This window comes from Diaphorina citri, unplaced genomic scaffold (genome assembly GCF_000475195.1).
Source record: "Diaphorina citri unplaced genomic scaffold, Diaci psyllid genome assembly version 1.1 scaffold3894, whole genome shotgun sequence".
NCBI lineage: Eukaryota > Metazoa > Arthropoda > Insecta > Hemiptera > Psyllidae > Diaphorina > Diaphorina citri.
This window is the reverse complement of record NW_007381293.1, coordinates 578-14458: the sequence shown is the minus strand read 5'-3', so window position 1 is coordinate 14458 and position 13881 is coordinate 578. Positions and strand designations below refer to the sequence as shown.

General features: G+C 43.5%; 3 protein-coding genes across 5 annotated transcripts; 1 reads left to right on the top strand and 2 right to left on the bottom strand.

The window, feature by feature from the left end:
• On the top strand, window positions 1-2428 carry LOC103520654 (nucleolin; the record flags this gene model as incomplete). Its single annotated transcript, XM_008485755.2, is given in 2 exon segments — window positions 1-354; window positions 982-2428. Coding segments are annotated over 2 exon segments (1434 nt in total), but the record flags the coding sequence as incomplete, so codon positions are not given.
• A 422-nt stretch (window positions 2429-2850) lies between these two features.
• Window positions 2851-9675, bottom strand: LOC103520652. 3 transcript variants are annotated; one of them, XM_008485754.3, is made up of 8 exons: window positions 9376-9675; window positions 8530-8804; window positions 6734-6958; window positions 6249-6350; window positions 5809-5901; window positions 4381-4516; window positions 3833-4003; window positions 2851-3119 (listed from the first exon to the last, which is right to left on the bottom strand). In XM_008485754.3, the coding sequence occupies exons 1-8, from the start codon at window positions 9638-9640 to the stop codon at window positions 2887-2889; spliced, it is 1500 nt and encodes a 499-aa protein (XP_008483976.1). In that variant the 5' UTR covers window positions 9641-9675; the 3' UTR covers window positions 2851-2886. The 3 variants fall into 3 exon arrangements, with proteins under 3 accessions (XP_008483976.1, XP_026687489.1, XP_026687488.1); XM_026831688.1 differs by having other exon boundaries at window positions 5809-5913; window positions 6261-6350; XM_026831687.1 differs by lacking the exon at window positions 6249-6350 and having other exon boundaries at window positions 5809-6003.
• A 303-nt stretch (window positions 9676-9978) lies between these two features.
• Window positions 9979-12173, bottom strand: LOC108253868. Its single transcript, XM_017448584.2, has 3 exons — window positions 12111-12173; window positions 10697-10996; window positions 9979-9992 (listed from the first exon to the last, which is right to left on the bottom strand). Exons 1-3 carry the CDS (start codon window positions 12163-12165, stop codon window positions 9979-9981), a joined length of 369 nt encoding a protein of 122 aa, XP_017304073.1. The 5' UTR covers window positions 12166-12173.
• Between the last annotated feature and the right edge of the window lie 1708 nt (window positions 12174-13881).

The following is a 13881-nucleotide window of genomic DNA, read 5'->3' as shown; positions in this document are numbered from 1 at the left end:
CAGATCTCTGGGGAAGCTCCACCTCCTCTGCCCACCCCAGAACCTTCCGAGAAGAAAGAAACAAAGAAGAAGCTCAAGCAAATCAAATCCGAACTGAAGCAAATCAAGGAAGAAGAAAAAACAAAGACAGATCAGAAAACAAAGACAGACCAGAAAACAAAGACAGATCAGAAAACAAAGTCAGATCAGAAGACAAACAAACCGGAAACAAAAACAAACAAGACAGAATTGAAAAACAAGGCAGAGAAGGAACCAGAGGCAGATTTGGAAACTTTGTTTGATAAGAAGCTGACGAAACAGATCAAGAAAAACATTTCGTTGAAACTCTCCAAGCCGCTGCGTCAGAAAAACAAGGTGGGTATAGGATTTAGAGTGACGTCTGTACTTTGAATAAATCACGCAATATCCTATATTTTTACTACTGTATTTCTTGAGCAGAATCGTATCTAGCATTATCTCATTAGTGAAATAGAAATTTCGAAACAAGTTAATACCTTTTATTTGACACGTTGAGCGCCAAGCCACATTTCGTATTTGCCTAATTGGTACCACGGTCAAAGCTTTATTGCCAGCCTAGTTAGCTTAGTTGGTAGTGCGTCTGCCTTGTAAGTGCTAGGTCGCGGGTTCGATTCCGGCCCGAGGTAGATTTTATCCTGAAGGGATAAGGTTCGTTCTCGGAACGGCTGGCTTTCTCCTATCCTGTCTTCCTTCTCTCTTCGATTTCGGGACGATAGGTAAGACCCTGGCAGTTACAGTTCCCTCTATCAAACCTCTTCAAAAAAAGCACTCTTTTTCACTTTTCTCGTTATACAGGTCTTGTACATTAAGCACTATTATCTAATATATATTTATATATTTTCGTGTCCAGAAATTACACAAGCAACAAACAAGTTTAGATAACAAAAAAAATAAAACAAAGGGTAAACAGGCAACAGATTAATATCTAATAAAATTAATACATACTCCTTTCTTCTTGTTCAGGAAGAGAAGGCTGCTTCTTCCGATGAAGATGAGGTAAGTGACGACGACTTTGAAACGGCCGACGAGGCCAGTAGCTTCTTCGACGCCGAGATGTCACTAGACGGCAGTGAAGATGAAGATTCCAATGAAGATAATGAAGAGTTCGCTAGTGAAAATGAAGAAATCGATAGTGAAAATGAAGAGGATGAAAATTCCTTCAGTGAAAATGAAGACGACGAAGATTTTAGTGGTGAAGATGACAGTAGCGAAGATGAAACCAGCAGTCCTCCTAAGAAGCTGAAACTTGGACCAGTTCAGGGAAAGAAAGGCGGACCTCAACAGAAAGACAAGAAGTTGAAGAACAAGAACAAGTCACCACAAAATAGTAAAACGCCGCAAATCAAGGACAAACAACAGACACCGACTGGAACCCCTAAAAACCTGGTGCAAATCAAGAGCAAGACACCGCAAAATAGCAGTGTCACACCGAAAAACAAGAATAAGACACCACAAATTAAGAATGAACAGACAGGAACCACCCTTAAAAATAAACAAAACACGTCACAAAAGAAGAATCAAAGACCTGCCCAGAACCAGAAGGATTCCGCCAAGAAAACACCGAAAACCAACCTCTTACCCGGAAAATTGGAGACCGTAACCACACCTCAAACACAATCCGCTAAGAAGAAATCCGCCAAAAATCAACAGTCGCCGATTCAGATCTCCCCCAAAACACCCTCGGTCAAAACGGCCGGAAATGCCAAGAAAGAGAAAAACGGGGAAACCCCAGGGTTGGACAGCAAATCTGCCAAGAAACAGCGCAAGTCGCTGAAATTGGAAACGCCCAAAGTGAAATCTCTGGAAATAGCCCAAACGCCCGTTTCCGTGAAGAAATCCGGAAAAAAGACCCCGCAAGAAGGCAGTGTGAAAACGCCGGTGTCTAAATCGGCAAAGAAATCCTTGGCTGGTCTGAACGCACCGAAATCCGGAGCGGGAAAATCGGCCAATTTGGAGGCTGTGTTGAAACGAAAATCAATGGGGGATGTGAAGAAAGCTAAGCTGCAGAACGTTGAAAAGAAGAGGAAAAGTCTGCCTAAATGAAACCAATGGTGCAATGGAATTTCGGCCAGCCACTAGACCTGACAGGTACACTTGATCAGATTCGTCTGTCAGGTCTACCTGTTAAAGTGAGTGGTTGCCCCAAGAAAAGAGCCCGATCCCCATTTCAATGTAAAATTAAATGTCCACCCTAGTTAGCTCGGAGGATAGCGCGTCTGTCTTGTAAGCCCTAGGTCGCGTGTTCGATTCCCGTCCGAAGCGAACGTTATCCTGAACCGATCTCGTTCTCGGAACAGTTGGGTTTCTCATATATATCCTGTCCTCTCAGCCCTCTTCGATTGGACGATAAGATGTTAAATAAAAGACTACCGCTTAATCCTGTCCAGCTGCAAATTATTGCTACAAGAACTACAAAATTATTTTATTGTTACAAGAACTACAATTTAAGAGAATAAATGGGTTTGGAGGGCCCTTTTTTTTTTTTTTTTTTTTTTTTTTTTTTTTTTTTTTTTTTCATTGCAGTTTTATTGCATTTCTACACTGTTCAAAGCTACAAAGTTAGTAACTTCTCAATTTTTATTGAATTCAGCCTCAATTTACAAAGCTACCCCACCTCAATTCACCATTTCATTCGAACACAGGACACAATGGGCTGGTCAGATTACTCAGCCGTACCATACCACACTGGTCCATACTCACACATCGCAGGTTCACACCAGATTTTTTATTATTATTATTATTATTTTTTTTTTTTTTTCATTGCAGTTTTATTGCATTTCTACACTGTACAAAGCTACAAAGTTAGTAACTTCTCAATTTTTATTGAATTCAGCCTCAATTTACCAAGCTACCCCAATTCACCATATTTCATTCGAACACAGGACACAATGGGCTGGTCAGATTACTCAGCCGTACCATACCACACTGATCCATACTCACACATCGCAGGTACCTTTCGACGTCGTCCATTATACTAGAGGGCACCCGCCGTCCAACGCCCGGCACACAATAACGGAGCCCCCACGAGAAGGCAAGGTCTGGGGTAATGTCTTGGTAATTCGCATCTAATATTGGGTGGAAGGAAGTGGGGATTGTCGATGCTGAGGGAGAGAAATGAGAAATTTTTATCGTTAGGTAGTATGCAAAAAGAAAAAAAGTTACAATAATGGAGCCCCCACGAGAAGGCAAGGTCTGGGGTAATGTCTTGGTAATTCCCATCTAATGTTGGGTGGAAGGAAGTGGGGATTGTCGATGCTGAGGGAGAGAAATGAGAAATTTTTATCGTTAGGTAGCATGCGAAAAGAAAAAAGTTACGATAGAAAAAAAGCCCCCACGTGAAGGCTAGGTCTGGGGTAATATCTTGGTAATTTCCATCTAATATTGGGAAGGAAGTGGGGATTGTCGATGCTGAGGGAGAGAAATGAGAAATTTTTATCGTTAGGTAGCATGCAAAAAGAAAAAAAGTTACGATAGAAAAAAGCCCCCACGAGAAGGCTAGGTCTGGGGTAATATCTTGGTAATTTCCCTCTAATATTGAGTAGGAAGAGAGGACAATCGATTCTGGGGAATAAGGATAGGATTCGTTTAGGGTTAGGTAGACTGCAAAAAATAAACAGATCCTAAACAGATGAGGTTCGTTCTCGGAACGGCTGGCTTTTTCCTGTCCTCTTTTCGATTTCGGGATAGGAGAAAGCCAGCCGTTCCGAAAACGAACCTCATCTGTTTAGCATAAAGTTCGTCCCAGGCGACAAGATTTTTTTTTCGCCCCGGCCTGGAATCGAGCGTTTATTCCTACACCCTTTCCCGGTCTCACCTTTAGTCTGCCCATAAACGCTTGACAGTTCACACTCTTCTTCCTGTTCCTCAATACAGGGTGTCTCGTTGGCTTGATCGTCACCCTGTATGAAGTTCACCAACTGAGCTAGAGCTTCCCGGGCATCCTGTATGGGTTTGATACACAGACTGTCTTCTTGTAGGGGAATACCTGACGGAAAAAGAAATATTTATTCAGCTTCTAGAAGGCCTGTTAATAAGCTAACAACCTGTTAAGTTCCATTTGATTTGTAAAGGTTTAACAGGGCTGTTAAGGTTGTTATAGGAGCTAAAAAGAAGGTTGGTGAAAGCCACCCTGGGTTAGTAAAGATAAGCCTCATTTTATTAACTTTTTTAGATTCAACCAAAGATATTCCGCTTTGGACGTCCACACTTGCTGCCAGAGACCAGTTGTGTATTTTCAATAGTTATCTAGTTATCAGAAAAAAGGTCTCTGAGAGAAATTCTGCTATTTTTCGATGACAAAATTCCAATAATTAAAGAGTCTAGGCGAGCACTCTGGTGGTATGTTTTGGAACATCCACTTACCTAAGATAGCATCCACTAATTTGAGTAGAGCCCTAACGTTATCCACTATAAACGGAGTGAGATATTTGTCGAACTGGTTGCGTATTTCCAGTTGGTCTTCCGTTAGTTGATCGTCATGAGAGTTGACATCGTCTCCCTGAAAAACATCAGAACAGGTTGAGTGGAAGACCCTGCCACTTAAAGAGGTAAACTTCCCTTCCTATAGGACAGGGGTTTCCAACTTCCATGTGTATGCGGGCCACATGCTACATTGAGAAGTACTTCGCGGGCCACATATGTGTACCTAGGGGAGCACCCCCCCCAAACTTTTCAGAAATGCCGTTCGATCCAATTTTGAGCGCTGCAGGCGAAATTTTTCAAAAATTATTCGAAGATTTTTGCCTTTTTTTACATTTAAGTAAGTTTTGTACAAATCTCAAAAAGCTTCGCGGGCCACGAAAATGGTCTGGCGGGCCACATGTGGCCCGCGAGAAACCCCTGCTATAGGATAAGGAAAGTAAAAAAAGAGACTAGAATAATAAACTGCCTTTACCTCAGCACTCAGCAGTCTAACGAGGTCTTATCCTAAACAGATAAGGTTGTTCTCGCGGGAGGTTACAACTCCCCCCCAAAAAAAAAAAAAAAAAAAAAAAAAAAACATCAGAACAGGTTGGGTGGAAGACCCTGCCACTTAAAGCGGTAAACTTCCCTTCCTACAGGACAGGGGTTTCCAACTTCCATGTGTATGCGGGCCACATGCTACATTGAGAAGTACTTCGCGGGCCACATAATTATGTGTACCTAGGGGAGCACCCCCCCCAAACTTTTCAGAAATGCCGTTCGATCCAATTTTGAGCGCTGCAGGCGAAAATTTTCAAAAATTATTCTCCTAATTGTAGCAGTAGGTACCTACCAAACCATTTTTAGATAAGTTTGTACAAATCTCAAAAAGCTTCGCGGGCCACGAAAATGGTCTGGCGGGCCACATGTGGCCCGCGAGAAACCCCTGCTATAGGATAAGGAAAGTAAAAAAAGAGACTAGAATAATAAACTGCCTTTACCTCAGCACTCAGCAGTCTAACGAGGTCTTATCCTAAACAGATAAGGTTGTTCTCGCAGCGGTTGGCTTTCTCCTATCCTGTCCAGTGTCCTGTCCTTCCCTTTTCGATTTCAAGACGACCGTTGTTAGGCCAGTCATTAACTATCAGGTAGACCTGACCGGCGGACCTGAATAGGTGTTTCAGTCAGGTCTACCTGATATCTGATGACACACTACACTCACAATCAGGTAGACCTGACAGGTTCACCTGATCAGGTCTACCTGATAATGAGTGGCTGGCCCATTCTAGCCCAAGTGTCCCAAGACTATAGAACCTTTAGGAAGGAACCCAACCTCTCCGCTTCGATTGACAACTCTGCCTCAGAAACTATATTAAACGCCCCAGGTACCTGTTTTTGATCTCCACCTCCATCGTCCCCACTGTCACTCAGGCGGTCTAACTCCCTCAAGACTCCTCTCTCCACCAGTAGAATGTCTCTGATGTTAAACTCGATGTACACTTCCTTCTCACGTTCCGCCAGTATGCGTCTGACATGCCGCATGCGTTCGTGAATTTCATTAATTGCTTCCGTATGCATTTTTATCTGAAAGGCGGGAGGAAAAAAATGATTAGGTTACGTGCGAAAATATCTTTTACGATTACACATCCTCCTCACTTTCCACTAGTATGCGCCTGACATGCCGCATGCGTTCGTCAATTTCTTTCATTGCATCCGTATCAAAAAGCCCACTCTGAGGCTTGGGTGTAAGGGCGAACAGTAAAACAAATACTCGCAAGCCTAGTCTAGCCTAGCCTTGTCCACAAAGCTCAGCCTTTAGTGTCTCTGATGTTAAACTCGATGTACACTTCCTTCTCACGTTCCGCCAGTATGCGTCTGACATGCCGCATGCGTTCGTGAATTTCATTCAATGCTTCCGTATGCGTTTTTATCTGAGAGGCGGGAGGAAAAAAATGGTTAGGTTACGTGCAAAATATCTTTTACGATTACACATCCTCCTCACGTTCCACCAGTATGCGTCTGACATGCCGCATGCGTTCGTCAATTTCTTTCATTACTTCCGCATGCGTTTTTATCTGAGAGGCGGGAGGAAAAAAATGGTTAGGTTACGTGCAAAATATCTTACGATTACACATCCTCCTCACGTTCCACTAGTATGCGTCTGACATGCCGCATGCGTTCGTCAATTTCTTTCATTATGCTTCCGTATCAAAAAGCCAACTCTGAGGCTCAGGTGTAAGGGCGAACAGTAAAACAAATACTCGCAAGCCCAGTCTAGCCTAGCCTTGTCCACAAAGCTCAGCCTTTAGCCTACCTCTTCAAGCCGAGCCTCAAAACCCAACTTCTTCCCCTCTTCATATTTCTCAATGTTCCCCATCAATCGTCTTGCCTCCAGGTCTCTTTGAAAGTCAAGCTTCTTCTTTTCCACCGCTAGGAGGCGTTCTGTCCGCTGGTGCTGCGCTCTGGTGGCAGGATCTTGAAGTTCGGCGCTAAGGCGCTTCGTAATGGCGGCCTCTAAAGATTTCGCTAGAGGGTCCACCTGTGAAAATAGAACATACCTTGTTTATCCTGGTCGAATGAGACCAAAAAGTCCCCCCACCCCAGCAGTCTAAACCTTGTTTAACGATATTTAACGATAAATCTTTGAAAAAGCTCAAAAAGAGTTCGCAATGCTCAGGCCTTTAGATTTCAGCCTAGCTCTATATCGGCCGCACCGTACTTTTCTCGAGGTCCGGCCCGCGGACACTTTTGATCAGCATTAATAATGGAAGCTGTCTGCAAAATTTGAGCGACCTGTGGCTAAAGGTAAAGTCGTGAGAAGCGCTAGTTCCTTTTGAGCTTTTTCCCTGTCTAGCTCTGAATAGCGGAACTTTGGTCCGGAATAACAGCCAAACGGTACCTTCTGGAAACAGGGCCCAAGGATATTTTCGATCTACATAATTTATCGAATCTCTGTGCCAAGTTCGAGCGACTTTGGCTGAAATCTAAGGCCTGATCTGGGACTTACCTGTTTTTCCACATACTCGGCGGCCTCTAAAGATTTCGCTAGAGGGTCCACCTGTGAAAATAGAACATACCTTGTTTATCCTGGTCGAATGAGACCAAAAAGTCCCCTTACCCCAGCAGTCTAAACCTTGTTTAACGATATTTAACGATAAATCTTTGAAAAAGATCAAAAAGAGTTCGCAATGCTCAGGCCTTTAGATTTCAGCCTAGCCCTATATCGGCCGAACCGTACTTTTCTCGAGGTCCGGCCCGCGGGCACTTTTGATCATCATTAATAATGGAAGCTGTCTGCAAAATTTGAGGGACCTGTGGCTAAAGGTAAAGTCGTGACAAGCGCTAGTTCCTTTTGAGCGTTTTCCCTGTCTAGCTCTGAATAGCGGAACTTTGGTCCGAAATAACGGCCAAACCGTACCTTCTGGGACCAGGGCCCAAGGATATTTTCGATCTACATAATTTATCGAATCTCTGTGCCAAGTTCGAGCGACTTTGGCTGAAATCTAAAGGCCTGATCTGGGACTTACCTGTTTTTCCACATACTCCCAGCAGTCTAAACCTTGTTTAACGATATTTAACGATAAATCTTTGAAAAAGCTCAAAAAGAGTTCGCAATGCTCAGGCCTTTAGATTTTAGCCTAACCCTATATCGGCCGAACCGTACTTTTCTCGAGGTCCGGCCCGCGGACACTTTTGATCATCATTAATAATGGAAGCTGTCTGCGAAATTTGAGCGACCTGTGGCTAAGGGTAAAGTCGTGAGAAGCGCTAGTTCTTTTTGAGCTTTTTCCCTGGCTAGCTCTGAATAGCGGAACTTTGGTCCGGAATAACGGCCGAACCGTACCTTCTGGGACCAGGGCCCAAGGATATTTTTGATCTGCATAATTTATCGAATCTCTGTGCCAAGTTCGAGCGACTTTGGCTGAAATCTAAAGGCTTGAGCATTGCGAACTCTTTTTGAGCTTTTTCAAAGATTTGCCTCATATAACGGCCGAACCGTACCCTCTGGACCAGGGCCCAAGGATATGTTTGATCTACATAATTTATCGAATCTCTGTGCCAAGTTCGAGCGACTTTGGCTGAAATCTAAAGGCCTGATCTGGGACTTACCTGTTTTTCCACATACTCCAGGAGACCCACGTAGTCCTCGCAGTTCAGATCCCACATGACAAGCCCGTCCCGGGACGTCGGCCCGTAATCCGAAGCCACCGATCTCGGTATCTTAGCCTCGGTAGGGGAACACGGCCTATTTCGCCACACCATGAGTTTGGTCTCCGAGTGGAAACTGGGAGGGGGGCTGGATTCGGACCCCGCGGAGGGCGGGTAGGGGAGGTGAATGTATCGAGGGGAGGGGAAGAAGAAGCGGTCAACGAATGGCCTGGACTCTGGAAACAGAAGGTGTTAAATATTATTATTATTATTATTATTTGAACCGGGTTTGATTCCCGACCTGGCGGACTTATCTTAAATAGGTAAGGTTCGTTCTCGGATCGGCTAGCATTCTTGTATGATGTCCTCCTTTTGTCTTCGATAGTTCGATTTCGGGACGATAAAAATTCTGTTGTCTGTTATTGCCAGTCTAGGTAGCTTAGTTGGTAGCGCGTCTGCCATGTAAGCGCTAGACACCGGGTTCGATTCCCACCCGGGGCAGATTTTATCTTAAAGTTCTCCCCCTGATTTTACCCTCAAGGGATAGGTAATGTTCGTTCTCGGAACGGTTGGCTTTCTTCTATCCTGTCTTCCTTCTCTCTTCGATTTCGGGACGATAAGACCTTGGTAGGTACCTGCAGTTCTATCCATCAAACCTCATTAAAAAAAAAGCTTTCTTCTATCCTGTCTTCCTTCTCTCTTCGATTTCGGGACGATAAGACCTTGGTAGGTACCTGCAGTTCTATCCATCAAACCTCATTGAAAAAAAAAAGTAAAAGTTGTATTTGATATACAGGGTGAATGTACCTCGATCATCCTCGGACCCCAACGTCGGACTTCGTGGACACGCAGATCCCATATCTAACAATGCCAGGTACTTGTAAATCCCCACGAACTCATCTACTGGAACCATCCTGTCTACATGTAGAATTTTACACACATTATACAGGGTGGCCTTCAGATTGGAACAGAGGTGCGCGGTTGCCAACGTAACGAATAGGGTTCTGCTGAGGTTTTCGTACGGGTTGTAGGTGACGACGCTGAGTAGGTCTTTGAGATGAAGGGGGTTCATGCAGTGACCCACCCAGTATTTGTGAAGGTCCTTGACTGGAAGGAATACATATATTGGTAATAGAAAGTAATAAAATATTATAGTCAAGGCCCGTTCCCAGTTGTCGTTCGGAAAAAATCGTGTCGTGTGTAGTGGGAACGTGACGACGCTGAGTAGGTCTTTGAGATGAAGGGGGTTCATGCAGTGACCCACCCAGTATTTGTGAAGGTCCTTGACTGGAAGGAATAGGTACATATATTGGTAATAGAAAGTCATAAAATATTATAGTCAAGGCCCGTTCCCAGTTGTCGTTCGGAAAAAATTGTGTCGTGTGTAGTGGGAACACTCTTGCATCCGTATCAAAAAGCCCACTCTGAGGCTTGGGTGTAAGGGCGAACAGTAAAACAAATACTCGCAAGCCTAGTCTAGCCTAGCCCTGTCCACAAAGCTCAGCCTTTAGCCTACCTCTTCAAGCCGAGCCTGAAAACCCAACTTCTTCTATTCCCGACCTGGCGGACTTATCTTAAATAGGTAAGGTTCGTTCTCGGATCGGCTAGCATTCTTGTATGATGTCCTCCTTTTGTCTTCAGTTTCGGGACGATAAAAACTCTGTTGTCTGTTATTGCCAGTCTAGGTAGCTTAGTTGGTAGCGCGTCTGCCTTGTAATCGCTAGACACCGGGTTCGATTCCCACCCGGGGCAGATTTTATCTTAAAGTTCTCCCCCGGATTTCACCCTCAATTTTGTCTTCAGTTTCGGGACGATAAAAACTCTGTTGTCTGTTATTGCCAGTCTAGGTAGCTTAGTTGGTAGCGCGTCTGCCTTGTAAGCGCTAGACCCCGGGTTCGATTCCCACCCGGGACAGATTTTATCTTAAAGTTCTCCCCCGGATTTTACCCTCAAGGGATAATGTTCGTTTGTTCGTTTTCGGAACGGTTGGCTTTCTTCTATCCTGTCTTCCTTCTCTCTTCGATTTCGGGACGATAAGACCTTGGTAGGTAGGTACCTGCAGTTCTATCCATCAAACCTCATTTAAAAAAAAAGTAAAAGTTGTATTTTATATACAGGGTGAATGTACCTCGATCATCCTCGGACCCCAACGTCGGACTTCGTGGACACGCAGATCCCATATCTAACAATGCCAGGTACTTGTAAATCCCCACGAACTCATCTACTGGAACCATCCTGTCTACATGTAGAATTTTACACACAATATACAGGGTGGCCTTCAGATTGGAACAGAGGTGCGCGGTTGCCAACGTAACGAATAGGGTTCTGCTGAGGTTTTCGTACGGGTTGTAGGTGACGACGCTGAGTAGGTCTTTGAGATGAAGGGGGTTCATGCAGTGACCCACCCAGTATTTGTGAAGGTCCTTGACTGGAAGGAATACATATATTGGTAATAGAAAGTAATAAAATATTATAGTCAAGGCCCGTTCCCAGTTGTCGTTCGGAAAAAATCGTGTCGTGTGTAGTGGGAACACTCTTTTTTTAAAGAGGTTTGACAGAGGGAACTGTAACTGCTATGGTCTTATCGTCCCGAAATCGAAGAGAGAAGGAAGACAGGATAGGAGAAAGACAGCCGTTCCGAGAAAGAACATTATCCCACCAGGATAAAATCCGCCCCGGGCGGGAATCGAACCCGCGGCCTAGCGCTTACAAGGCAGACGCACTACCAACTAAGCTAACTAGGTTGGCTGGAACACTCATTTAAATTACATTGAGGCAAGATTCGGCAAGAAAGACCTTTAGGGATGTAGAATGTCAGCCTAGTTAATTAGCTTGGAGGGTAGCGCTAGCGCGTCTGCCTTGTAAGCGCTAGGTCCCGTTCCTGGCCGGGGTTCGTTCTCGGAACGGCTGGCTTTCTCCTATCCTGTCCTCCGTCTCTCTTCGATTTCGGGACGATAAGACCGAAAACACAGTTCCCTATATCAAACCTCAAAAAATGGTAGAAAAAAAAATCGAATCTACGCGTTTCTGTTAACAAAAGGAACTCCTTAAACAGTTGGATGGAATAGCTCCTTCAGCAGAATTTTGTCACTCAAAAAAAGTAAAAAAAAGGACCTCTTCGTAGTAGTTTAATACATCCTTAAGGGCTGTTTGCCCTTAAACTTATAGTTCATCCAGATCAATGTGACAGCAAGGAGTCATCAACCCAAAATGAAGGAACCAATCAGATTGCAGGAAATCCTTACATTGTTGCAATTTATTCAGATAAAGGTCTATTTTTGATAAACTCTCTCTTTTAAAATGCAGAGGTAGCTCTAAGTTCAGAGGTTGGATTCCAGAACAGGTAAGGTAGATATCGCCTTACCTGACTTTGTTTCACTGTCGGAGGAAGAACTGTGCAATATCCCTTCCCCTTTTAAAGATTCTCTAGGTACCATTGCACATGTGACATGTTTGGCAACAATGCCTATTTTTTTGCTGTCACATTGATCTGGACACACTATAATCCTCTAAGTGGGCTTTTGTGTATGAATACCTCTTACCTGAAATATATCCTCTCTCATTGGCCAAAGTTCCCGCTAGGGTTTGAATCAGCATCGGGGTCAAATGGGCTGAGTAAAGGTTAAAGTGAAGAAATATACCTATGTATTTTCTCACTTTAACCTGTTTAGGATCCTTTAACCTGAAGGCGAAATCCTTCCTCTACCAAAGGATTGGTTTGGCCGTCCAGCGCGGGAATGGGGCAAGTGTGGAGGGGACCTTCCCAGCTGGAGACAGATTTGACGAGGTGTTTGGCTTATAATCTTAAATTACTATGTTTTTCTGTGGTTGATTCTCAAAATAAATATTTTATTAATTCTGTGCAGTACTTGTTTAGGATAAAGTTCACTCCGGGCCGGAATCGAACCCGTGACCTAGCGCTTAGAAGGCGTTACCTTCCAAATCTAGGGTGACTAAAAAAAAAAAGGAAAATATTAAGCAGAAAAGAACCAATAAAGGACCTTGCCTTATGGATGGTTCTTTATTGCCTAATGCTATCCAAACAATCAAGAAAAAGTTTTTTAATCATTATTATAATAAAGTTTCTTCTTCTGTTCTTTATTACAGACAAATTACAGAGAGGATAAAGAATTTTAAACTAAGAAACTCGACTTCTTATTGGTCGAAATTTATGGTTACTAAAACCAACCAATCGTAAGCATTGCCTTCTACACGCGATACAACAGGAGTTGATTTTCATTTGCTGTTTTCTCTTTCACTATTCAATGCAAAATAACCACCTCGCATTAAGGTGGGTTTACACGCTCAAGCCATTTGCACAAACTGACTTGAACATGCCGGTTTGTTCGGTTTGCTCAAAACGGTGAGAGAAACCTAGAAAAAGTCTTTTTTTTTTGGCTTCTGTGAACTTAAAGTCTAGTTCATATGCTACGATTTACTTGTGCAAACCGGCTTGCACAAGTCAGTTTGTGCAAATGGCTTGAACGTGTAAACCCACTTTCGAAGTTAGAGAATATGCCTGGAGCAGAAAAAAACTGCTATGTATATCCATCATAAAAGGTGATACTTGGGTGACTAACAGCGTATTCTAATGGCTGGGGTCGCACTTTGAGTTAAACGAACTTGGCCAAGCCATGCAATCAGCATTAGTCAATCAAATTGCTCAACTGCAACTTCTTTTTTTACTTGCTCATTCCAAACGGTTCAAGTTAAACTCAAAATGTGGCCCTAGCCATTAATCTATCAAAAGCGAAATTAGTTTTCAATTCAGGGCGAGAGAATCTCATCAATACAAATCCTACAGGGTGGCTTAAAACTACTTAAAAGAAAGTACACATCCCCCATAGCTTTTATTAGTGGGGCAGCTGATGCCCTCGTGCTGAAAACGGCCATTTTGCTTGATGCTTACTGGGCTTAATTTGGGGTATGTCAGCCTCATAAAGTGTTTCGATTTTTTTTTTCTTGACAATGGACTTACAACACAACAACAATAATAGTGCTTATACTGCTCGAATGGGACCAAAAAGTCTTTTCCCCGAAGAGTAGACTACCCATTCTTTGGAAGTGTTTCGATTTTTTTTTTTTTTTTTTTTTTTTTGACAATGGACTTACAAACAACAATAATAATAGTGCTTATACTGCTCGAATGGGACCAAAAAGTCCTTTCCCCGAAGAGTAGACCACCCATTTCTTCGGCTGGGATATTTTTCATGAGCCGTTCCCCAAGGATATGTTCTTTTGTACTTTCAGCCACTTCTGTACACACAGTACCTGCACCCTGCGACAATTATTTTCTAAAAGCCCAACTTTGAA